General features: G+C 42.7%; 1 protein-coding gene across 1 annotated transcript in view; it reads right to left on the bottom strand.

Moving 5' to 3' along the window:
* Positions 1 to 10,671: 10,671 nt before the first annotated feature.
* Positions 10,672 to 11,815, bottom strand: part of ERO1B (endoplasmic reticulum oxidoreductase 1 beta) — an 81,942-nt gene continuing 80,798 nt past the window's right edge. Inside the window, exon 16 of the mRNA XM_074988647.1 lies at positions 10,672 to 11,069. Coding sequence (XP_074844748.1) covers positions 11,009 to 11,069 — 61 coding nt within the window. The 3' untranslated portion in view covers positions 10,672 to 11,008. The remainder of the gene's footprint in view (positions 11,070 to 11,815) is intronic.

Below are 11,815 nucleotides of genomic sequence, written 5' to 3'. Positions count from 1 at the left end.
TAAATGCATGAAGCTTCAAAAAGGACAGAAATCAAAGAGCATTGGAGACTTCAATCATGCTTGAGAATCAATCACGCATAAAGTGAGAAACCAAGAAGTAGTTTTTAAAGTAGCTGACAAACTCCTTTGCACATAGGTCAAATGATTTTTAGCTTAAATATAAATACTATATACTATTATCTAAATTTCCCATTCCTACATCTTAGCTACATTATCAAACCAATCTCAACAATTTCATATTTAATAAACAAGCCCACTTTGAGGTATCACTAGATTATCTCAAAAAAGAAAAAATAAAAAGGATGAAGTTTTCTTAAACTAATTAAAAGAAGACTCCAGAAGCTTTCTGACACATATGGTGAAAAATTCTTACATATTTAACATTTTGCATGACAAGACGCATGCAGTCTAGATTTTCACTAAAGTGAGAAATAGAGTTTCCATTACTCTCACTTCAAATGCTTTTTCCTGCATAGAAAACAGGTCTTTAATCCAAAAACTTCATTAAAGTAATCCAAGGGAAAAAATATTTGTCTTGTAATTCTGCTTCTCTAAAGATGTCTGGCAGGATTTCCACTCCCGCATCTTAGCACCTCAGCAGAAGACCGACAAAACTGCCATATCACATAATATTTTTGATCATTCAGGGTAGGGTGACAAACAATTACACAGCATGAAAAATTTCAGACCAAAAGTAGGAATACACTTTTACAATGAAGACGTTAACATGGCAAGCTGTCAGTATAGATGACTAGGCAGCACTGAAAGTCTGCTAAGTACAAAAGAAACCAGATGAGCTCTCTAAATAATTCACCTGCACATTCTAATATTGGCTCAGAGTACTGTCATTTAAGCACTGATATAAACTCTCTTACTAATAAGCCATACAAACAAAAATCTGAAAAATTAAAATGAATTTAATATCCAGCATAAGAATAAATTAAAATCTGACACTGTTATGCACAAGTTGAAATTACTAGTATGCAAAACAGGGTCCAAGAAAAATGAAGTGAGGTCAGGTTGGCTTATAGCTACAATGCTAAGCATGAGCAAGTTAAAAGATCCCAGAATGCCAATAAAAATGGCCTTCTGGCCTTCCCATATGATGCAGCTTTTAGACAGAAAGGTCATCTTCCATTCCCCCCCGGTTTTGAATCACTTGCTTCTTCTTGTTGAATGATTCTTTCCTTGCAACCCAGAGCATGCAGGTCCAAACTGAAACTTAAGCTGAAAATATGTCATTTATTTGCTGCTTCACGGCTTTCAAACCACTGAAACAGGGCACAGCATAGGATGAAATGAAATGCAAGTGCACACTCACATTCAGGCACTTGCCTTAACTAATGTATATTGTATAAACATGTTTAGTGCCTAGCAACAAAGTCAGTTTGCCAGCTTAGTTGTTTACCTGATCAGATTGTTGGCTCAGCTTTTTCCTTGTCAGACAACAGGCATCTTTTCACTGTCTCAATACCTAAAATACACATTGTACATATTACATCCTACATTTCTACTGAAATATTACTGAACACTCAAAGTGCTACTGTATAATTTATTAATAGTGCAGAAGGGCTACATGCTACAGAAATAAGTATGTTCAACTTCTTATTTACTACAGCCTTTCTAGAGCCTGGGAAGATTTTTAAGGTGCATATTTGTCTGGATGATGAACTAGCTGAAGTTTCAAGATCTCTAGAATCCATTTACTTAGCCAAACCAGTCGAGTTAGTTTTAGAATTAAGAAAAAAGTTACCTTGATTTTCTAAGATATGTTTCTATCTTATGTAGTGGCTGCCTCCTGCTGAACTACATAACAGAATCATGACACAAGACTGAGCATGTTAGTTGAAAAATTCTGTCTAACCTTTAATTTTTGGGGGTGTTACTTTGACGAAACACTTGATAATATCTTGATTCTGGCAACGTAATGAACATCCTTTCTCTCTCAGTAATTTCAAGAAGTCTGAAGCAGTCTTTTTAAAAACATGCCTTTTGAGGGCATATTCTGATCTCTAGTCAGTTATGATAGCAACTTCTTTAAAATATCCAGAACAGAAAGTTAAAAGGTTTCTTGAATTGGCTAGTAAATTCAAAGAGATCAGCAGGTATATGAAAGATGCTGCATCCGAAGGAGAACTCAGAGCATGCATGTCTTTCCCATGTGTTGGTAAGTACACAACTTTCTTTTTCAATCAAAAGCCTATTAATAAATTTTGAGATATGCATTAATGTAGGCTCCTCCTCAGAAACCAGTATGTAATATAGTAACAGAGAGTAAGCCGTGCTAGTCTGTACACTATCAAAACAAAAAGCAGTCAAGTAGCACTTAAAAGACTAGCAAAATAGTTTATTAGGTGAGCTGTTGTGGGACAGACCCACTTCTTCAGACCATAGCCAGACCAGAACAGACTCAATATTTAAGACGCAGAGAACCAAAAACAGTAAGCAAGGAGGACAAATCAAATTGTCAAAAGTACACAACTTTCTTTTTCAATCAAAAGCCTATTAATAAATTTTGAGATATGCATTAATGTAGGCTCCTCCTCAGAAACCAGTATGTAATATAGGCTACGTCTACACGTGCAGCCAACATCGAAATAGTCTATTTCGATGAATAACGTCTACACGTCCTCCAGGGCCAGCAACGTCGATGTTCAACTTCGACGTTGCTCAGCCCAACATCGAAATAGGCGCAGCAAGGGAACGTCTACACGTCAAAGTAGCACACATCGAAATAGGGATGCCAGGCACAGCTGCAGACAGGGTCACAGGGCGGACTCAACAGCCAGCCGCTCCCTTAAAGGGCCCCTCCCAGACACAGCTGCACTAAACAACACAAGATACACAGAGCTGACAACTGGTTGCAGACCCTGTGCCTGCAGCATAGATCCCCAGCTGCCGCAGAAGCAGCCAGAAGCCCTGGGCTAAGGGCTGCTGCCCACGGTGACCATAGAGCCCCGCAGGGGCTGGAGAGAGAGCATCTCTCAACCCCCCAGCTGATGGCCGCCATGGAGGACCCAGCAATTTCGACGTTGCGGGACGCGGATTGTCTACACGGTCCCTACTTCGACGTTGAACGTCGAAGTAGGGCGCTATTCCTATCTCCTCATGAGGTTAGCGACTTCGACGTCTCGCCGCCTAATGTCGAAGTTGGTGCCACTACTTCGAAGTAGTGTGCACGTGTAGACGCAGCTATAGTAACAGAGAGTAAGCCGTGCTAGTCTATACACTATCAAAACAAAAAGCAGTCAAGTAGCACTTTAAAGACTAGCAAATCAAATTGTCCTCCTTGCTTACTGTTCTTGGTTCTCTATGTCTTAAATATTGAGTCTGTTCTGGTCTGGATATGGTCTGAAGAATTGGGTCTGTCCCACGAAAGCTCACCTAATAAACTATTTTGCTAGTCTTTAAAGTGCTACTTGACTGCTCTTTGTTTTGACAGTATGTAATATTGTGGCTCTACTGCTATGTTAGGACAGAATCAGAACAGCTTTTTATTATGGTGCTTGCACAACTGTACTTCAAGATCTATTGCAAAATCAGTAGGAATTACCCCAATTTCATGAATATATTGGTTATGTACATTGATAGCTGTACTGTAAACAGCTAACACTTAACCATGGCAAATTTGCATTTTAAACAAACAAGACAATATTCATTTGTAATCCCTGTGTATCTCCACAGAAGTAACCAGAACGCCATTATGGCTGCATGTGACCAAATGTGTTGCATCACAATGATTTTAGTTTTTGATTTCAGACACACTACCAAGTGCCTCATAAAATACCTCCTAGCTAATCAAAGAAATAAAAATACAGAAATGAAAAAAGTAAAATTAAAAAGACTCAACTTTAATCACGTGAAAAATGCATAAAAATGACAGAGCTATTTATCTTTATTTACATACTATAATTTCACAATCAGAGCCCAACTTTCTCATTAAAATACCTCATAATTTCCCATGTTTTAAAAAGTTAATCTCAAAAATACTCCAGGAGAGACATGCCCACTGACATCCTTGAATGAGTTTATGGCCACTCACTCAAGATCATGGGAACCATACATGAACATGAATGGGCTGAATTTGGCCCTAGTATATGGCTGTGTACTTGCAGATTGTATACATCATGCATTACAATACAATTAAAATGGTGACAAACATATAGCAGTGTTAACACTTATAATTAAAAGTCTGCATAATGTACAGTAATATGTTAATTTTCTTTTGAGTAGCATTGCTCAAAATGCCAGTCTGTTCATTTTCTTCTAATAGGTTTGGTGATAGGATAATAAGAGATGAATTAGTAATTTAAGTTTTAAAATATTATTTTAGTAGTAGAAATTATTTGAGGAGTTGTGAAGGGGGGGAGAGAGAGAATAAAAATATAACATGCAGTAGATCTAAAGAAAAGAAATGGCACTTTCAGTGAAAAAAACATATAAAGTTACAGCCACAGGACCATGTCTACCAGAGAAATAGTTATTTAAATATGCATTTTACAGACTCTGAAACAAATTAAAAAGGTTTGTAAAGTGTGTGGATGCCTCCAAGCAGTATTATCTTTGAATTTTGGACTGTGATAAACATGTTACATATTTTGATGTATTATTGTAGACATACACCAAGCATTCAGGTACTGTGGAGTGCTGAGATATAGGTGTTGTATTTACTTTTATTTATTAACAGGCTGCATTATTTACAATATATTAAAGACCATGACTCAGAAAAAGCACAAAACAATAAGGCCGCATCTACATGACCCCTCCCTTTCTGAAGGGGTATGTAAATAATTGCAGATCAGAAATGCTAATGATGCATTGATATGAATATTCAGCATCTCATTTGCATAACGACAGGCACCCAGAGCCTCAAAAGTGCTGTTTCAAAATTGAAAACTAGCTGTGTAGACAGGGTTGCTTCAAAAGGAAACCCCAATTTGGAAAGCACCCTTCTTCCCCCCCCAAAAAAAAATTGGGAAGGGTGCTTTCGAAAATGGAAAGGAATCTAATACATATCATTCATTAGGCAATTCAATCTCATCTGGACACCTCCTCTCACACATGAATGAGCCTTAAGGCTCAATTCCAGCCTTTAAATGATTAATCCAAGAGCCAGGAGAATCACAAAAAGGATAATAAAGGAGCATCTCTCTTTCAGCTATAGCAAGTCAGTAAAACATATTTTAAATCTTAGTGGCTGAGAACTGAAAATGTTGCAACTAAAAAAGAAAATAAATTTTTTGTTAGGTTACTGGGAAGGTAAAATTAACATTGTGAGGTTGTCATTAGTTTACTCTATCACTGCCTTCAGATGTCTGACCTGTACAAATGTTTAAACAGCTGGATATCAGCTTCAATGCTAATCTATTCAACAGAAACTAAAAATGATTTTTCCATTTAGTTTTCACTAGTTTTACTCTGAAGAAAATATTGAGAATAGGATAGCCTATTTCCTTTGCAATCAAATGGAAAGTGTAGTAAGTTTTGTTTACGGGCTGGAATGGTTATAGAAATAAACACTGTACCGATAGTACTTTCAATTTTTTTTGCCCCCTGAACTATAGAGGGCAACATTATGGAATGTAACACAGTTTAACATGTTATAAGATGCATCTACACTAGCATGCTTTTTTTTTTTTTTGAAAAGGAAAATTGAAAGCAGAGCATTTGCAAAAGGAAACTGAAAGAATGCTGCATCGCTTTCAACAGCACTCCTCCAACCCTGGGACAGGAAGAGTGCCCCTTTTCAAAAGTGTCTTTCAAAAGAACACGCCTAGATGCTCTGTGGGTCACTTTTCCAAAAAAGGAGTCCTCCATGTCATCAGCCAGCTGGCCAGCAGGGCTCTATGCTCCATGTGTTTGTCTGCATTTAAAGATGTGTGGACCCAGAGACCCTGTGGCAGGAAGCTGAGAGCGTGCTAGCAGCAAAGGCATGAGCTGCAGGCAGCATACCCTCACAGCCAAACCTCAACTTCGAAAGAGTGCCATGGCCAGCAGCCACCCCTGACAGGAGCCCCAGGCTCCCTTAGGGCTCGCAGGGAAAGGAGGAGGTCCTCCAGGAGATGTGGGGGTTGGGGGGCAAGCACTGCAACACAGACACCTTCTCCTGGCTTGCCACTGGGCTGGCCTCCCAGGGCACCCTGTCCGCAACTCTGACATCAGAAGCAAGGTTGAGGATTTGCAGCAGGGTTATGCCTAGGCATACAACTCCACTGGCCGCTCAGGGCCAGGCCCGCATCCTGTCCCTTCTACCAGGGACTCCAAACCCTCCTGGGGCCCAGGGACAGCTGTCCCCAATACACCATCCTGGACATTGCGGCAGACAAGCTCCACCCTGGGGACATGGAGGAGGCCAGACACCCAGGCAGCACCACCCAGCCTGAAACCGAGCTGCCCATAGAGCAGTCCATGGAGGAGAGGGAGCCAGCCAGGCATCACCAGCTCTCAGCAAGGGACCTCTGGTAAGTACCCAGTGGGATACACAGCTTGGCTCGCAGGTGGGGGCACCACATCTGCCAGCAGGCTGCCCACACACCCAGCAGACCGAGGCCAGACACAGCCCAGCTGGCTGTATCACCGCAGCACACCATAACAGCTGCCACTGCCACTTAGCACCCCCTCCCATGGACAGCACCGTTAGCCCCTCATGCAGGGAGGGTGTAAAGGGGCTGGACCTCTCGCAGGGCTGGTTCCATGGGGCAGAAACCCCATCAGCACCTGTGATTCCCCCATGGCCGCCCTGCCATTAGACAGGGGGCAGCGGGCATGACCCCCAGGACACCAGTGTGGGACTGACTCTTTCCATCCCTAGAGCTATGCCATCAGAGGGCTGGGAGAGCCCTATCCCTTTTGTCATGCCAGACAGCCCACCGGAGGTGGAGGATGGGGACCAGGCACCCTCCCCACCAGCACCAAGGCAGACCCACACCAGGAGGACTCCAAGCCAACCCACAGATGCCACCCTTCACCCTGCTGTCATCTGACAGGTGGAGGTGGCTGAGCAGCACCTCTGGGTGGAGGAGAAGGACCTGGCCTGGCAACAGATGACCTTTGGGGAACTGATAGGAACCCTGAAGGATTTGACAGCCACCCTCTGGGAGCTCCTGGCCTGGCTCTGCCCTGCCCCCCCATCCCAGTCTGACCCCACTGAGGCCCTCCCACTGCCCCATCCCAGGCTCACTGCCCCAATGAATACAGTAAGCTCCCGGTCCGCACTATGAATAGCTGTTAGCATGTTCTACATAAATCCTTCTGTTCTTTTTCAGATAGAAGTTAATTTGTTCCCCATCCCTGTGTGAATGGTGGGGGTTGGCTGTGTGGGGAAGGAGATGGGTAGTGACAGGGAAGCCTTCAGAGGGTGGCCAGTGGGGCTCATGAGCAAAATACTCTTGGAGAGCCTCCCAGGGCCTGGCAACTAGGAGCAGTGGCTGGCTGTTCCAATTCCAGGGCTCGACATGGCCACCTCTCCCTTTCTCTCCACAATATTGTGGAGGGCTCAGTGTGTTGGAACAAACTCTGGCCCCCATGTATGAAGCACACAGGAGGGCTTAGTACACACAGCGGTGGTGGAGTGTCACTGCACTTATAAGGCTCAGTGAAAACTGCCAGACAATAGGTTACAATTGATAATAGAGGATGCTGATGGCCAGGGGAAGCAACACTATGGGTGTTTTCCAAGCCCAGGTAAGATCGAGCAGCAAGACTAAATTAGCACAATGAAGCAATAATCTAAAAAGGTTACATAGTGTCTCCGCCCATAGCTTACAGAACACCTTATTTCTAGTACAGGTGGTTTTCCTTAACAAGTTTACTTAAGCAAAGCAGACATCTAATGACAACTGTGTGTCTAATGAAATTAATGATGTGCCTACAAGAGTGATGGCACCTTCACCCAGGCAGTGGAAGGGGCTACATTATCTAGAAGATTAAAGCAAAAAGACATTAACATATAGCACTTACACATTTGTTTTTATGTACCAGCCTGGGATAGCGGATGAGAGAAAGCCATAACTCTGTTCTCACATATAGGGCCTCTTCTGGAATGTGGTTGCTAGGGCAACTATGCCTCCTTCCAAACTCTAAGGCCCTGTCTGAGCTGGGATGACCTTCCCTGGGTCGTGTGGGTAAGATGGGGGGCGGGCAAACAGGGGTAACCTTCCACTCATGCCAAATGGGTTTCTGAACTATAGGCCTACTCTAGACTTCAGGATTCAAATAGAGAGTTGTTAACAGAAAACCATAAACTGCCTCAGAAGTTTTCATCCTACACAGCAGGCGAATGCCACGTGGGGGACATTCCACAGTCCCACCTTGAGATGCACCAGGAGGCACTGGAACCAGCCCTTCGAGTATGCAAAGACCCGCTTGACTGCGTTCCAGGCATGGTTGAGCTGGGTGTTGAACATCTCTTGTGGGAGTGGCAGGTATAGGGCTGCATAAGTCAGGATTGGAGGGGGTACACAGCATCCTCCACCGTGCATAGAGGCATGGGGGCACCCCCAAGTGGGTGCTCCCACTAGGCAATGAAGGTGCCAACCTCCATGCGCTGCAGCGGCTGGTTTCTGAACACAGGCATTGTTCATGCGGTCCACCCAATCCACGTATACATCCATAAAGTGGGCATGTACTGTCCACCAGGGCCTGAAGCATCACGACTGATAGCATTTTCTGTTAATATAGCAGCCCATGCTGCATTCCAGAGCATGAATTGGGATATGGGTCCCATCCAGGATGCCACAGCAGTTCAGGAAGCAGAGTGCTATGAAGGCAGTGATGGCCGTGTCCACGTCTTCCATGTGTACAACCCTCTGCAGGAGCATAGTTTTAATCACCCAGACAACCTGCATGGGATGGAGGGTGGTTGCACTTGTAAGGGCAGGGCAGGGCAGGACAGGGCCCTAGTCCCCCATACCTCCTCCCAGCCCCTCAGTGCCTGACAGTCCCCCTTTCCTGGGAGCCCCCTCCTTGCTTCCCCGGTGGGTGTTTTCCCTGAGCATGCCTTACCTCCATGAGGACTGCCCTGGCAGTCACTTTGCCACCCTGAACTGGTGCCTAACAGAGCAAGAGCTGTCCAGGGTGGACAGCTTCCAGATGACTATAGTTCTGCAGGGACTTGTGGCAGTGCTGGAGGCCTCAACATGCACAGGGCGAGGGTGCTGAGGAGAGGCCCTTTAAGGGAGCAACTGGCTGCAGCCTCAGAAGGGCTTGTCAGTCATGCACCCCAACCTGCAGCATGTCCCAGCCCGTTCTTTCCAAGGGCACCCAGGACTGTTTGGATGCTCTTTCAAAAGAGCAGTCTGGTTTCCACAAACAGTTCTCTCTCTCTCTCTCTCTCTCTCTCTCTCTCTCTGTGTGCACGCGCACATACACACTCTCTCTGTGTGCACGCGCACGTACACACTCTCTCTGTGTGCACGCGCACGTACACACTCTCTCTGTGTGCACGCGCACGTACACACTCTCTCTCTCTCTCTCTGTGTGCACGCACACGTACACACTCTCTCTCTCTCTCTCTCTCTCTCAAAAGATGATCTTCCAGGTGACATCTTCTGAATAATCACCTTTCAAAAGCATGGTATCATGTAGATGTAGATACAGAGTTTAACATGTAAAGATGTCACAGTTACAATACTATAAACCATGAGGAAAAAGATAGTGTAAGATTTGGTAGGATGAAAAGGTTTAAGAGCACTTTTTATTTGTTCTACGAAAGTCGTCGTAAGTTTAAAATTAAAAGATGCTATTGACACACATACTGCACCAGCCTTACTGACATTCATACTGTACTCAATCTCAGAGTATTACATTTGCTACATCTTAAGCAAGCTGTTAAAAATACTATTTATGTTTATTACTTCTGTTTTAAATTTAAACCACTGTTGCTTGCTACTGATCAGAAGTATTTTTTGCAACCTGACTGAGCAACTTAACTATCAATGTATGTAAGATGCACTATAATATACCCATTTCATTAAATACATTGAATACCTTTTTAAATGAAGGTAGTACTAGGGGTTGCACAGATAAAAAAGTATGCAAATATTAAATGTCAACATGTTTTGCGATTTTAAAATGCATTAAGAAAATCAATCCAAACAAGTAGTTACAACAAACATAATTCCATTAAAATCCAATCCAAGCCGTACCCATTCTTAATGTATTTCCGCAGACTCAAGATGGAAGGACAAACAATTCCTGAAGGCTGACATCATGATTCTAGGAGAGGAGAGGAAGAAGGGGTGGCTGGCAGGCATTTTTGACAAACACCCTTATGCTAGTAGCACTTCACTAACAACCCCCATTGGTAGCTCTGGAGGAATCGTTTTCATCCTTATTCCATCAGCAAGAAGAAGTTATGATAATGTCTGAGAGAACACTTAAGGATGAAGAAAGTTTAAAAACCACGGATGGTGAATAACGGCTGGCATTAGTGAGGTGCCAAGGACCTCCCAACACTAAATAAAGATTCTGTTAATTAAGTTTCCAATGTTTACAGTTATTCCAAACAAGGGAAATAAAAACAAGTGAACACTGAAGGAAAAAAATGAATTTTCTTTTATGAAGCTAGAATCAAGTAGTATTTCCTTACAATAGTTTGATGTCTGATATTTAAAAGGAGGATCAGTTCTTTGTGTTTGAAGCAGTGCATGTTTGTTCATATCAACATTACAGTTAAGATGTTGAGATAGTAATTTAATGTTAAACAGTATTCCTTGAATGGCAAACAGTGAAATAAAGAAAATTTATATAAAATGGTGATAGAACAGAACAGTGGCTGGACACAATCTTAGACAGGAAATCAGCATAATTTACGTGTTTAAAAACCAGACGCTTCAGTCAGAAATCTCTTTTCTAATTAATAACCGGTCCTATTTTAAACATAAATATTCAAGTTGATATCTGAATTTTTAATTTTTTAAAATCAGTTTTCAGCACAAGTCCTGTAAGATTGATTTTTTTGCTTGATGCAGTCATTTAATGTTCATCACTACTTTGTGAAAAACCATCATTACCTAGTATTCTGTAATAAAAGTTTAAAATTCTGCAGCTCTCTTATACTTGTGGAAAGCCTATAAAACAAAACAAAAAACACCAATGTATTAGTAAATGTTGAAAATAGCTAAGACATTGCAAATTTTCCTTCCATTTGTTTGCTCAAGGGCTGTAACTAGAAATATAAAATACTAAAAGTAAAACTTCCTTTCCCTCCAAAAATCTTCCCTATTTATAAGGCACATTCAACCCTAAGTGAGAGGTCAGATGGATTTCAAAAGAATTCCCTTACTTCATTATTTTATTTAAAGATAAAGTGAAGTTATTCACCTTGGTACAGTAACTGTCATTCTTCAAGATGTGTTCCCAAGGGTGCTGCACAACAGGTACTGGGCTCATCCCAACACTGCAGAATGGAGAACTTTCCAGAGCTGTAGCCAGCTGGACCATGCATGAGTGGCTGCCATCCCTCACTGTTCATCCTCCAGTTCCTGCCAGTTTCTTGAAACCACCCTGAACGCCAAAAGACATAAAAGAGAGAGACTCCAGGGTAGGGAGGAGGGCAGGTTGTGACGCACCCATGGGGAATACATCTTGAAGAATGACAGTTACTGCACCAAGATGAGTAACTTTGCTTTCTTCTTTGAGTAGTCCCTGTGGGTGCTGCACAACATGTGACTGTAACAGTACCCTCTCATAATGGAAAGGCAGCAAGAGTCGTGGTTTGTCACTGAATGTTAGCACCACTGATGCAAGAGAGGCTCCCCTGGTCCCATCGCTATTCTAGCGCATAATGTTTCATGAACATGTTGTGAGATGGCCA

This window comes from Carettochelys insculpta, chromosome 3 (genome assembly GCF_033958435.1).
Source record: "Carettochelys insculpta isolate YL-2023 chromosome 3, ASM3395843v1, whole genome shotgun sequence".
Classification (NCBI taxonomy): Eukaryota; Metazoa; Chordata; order Testudines; family Carettochelyidae; genus Carettochelys; species Carettochelys insculpta.
Note: the sequence above shows the minus strand (reverse complement) of the source record. Positions and strands in the feature narration are given on the sequence as shown.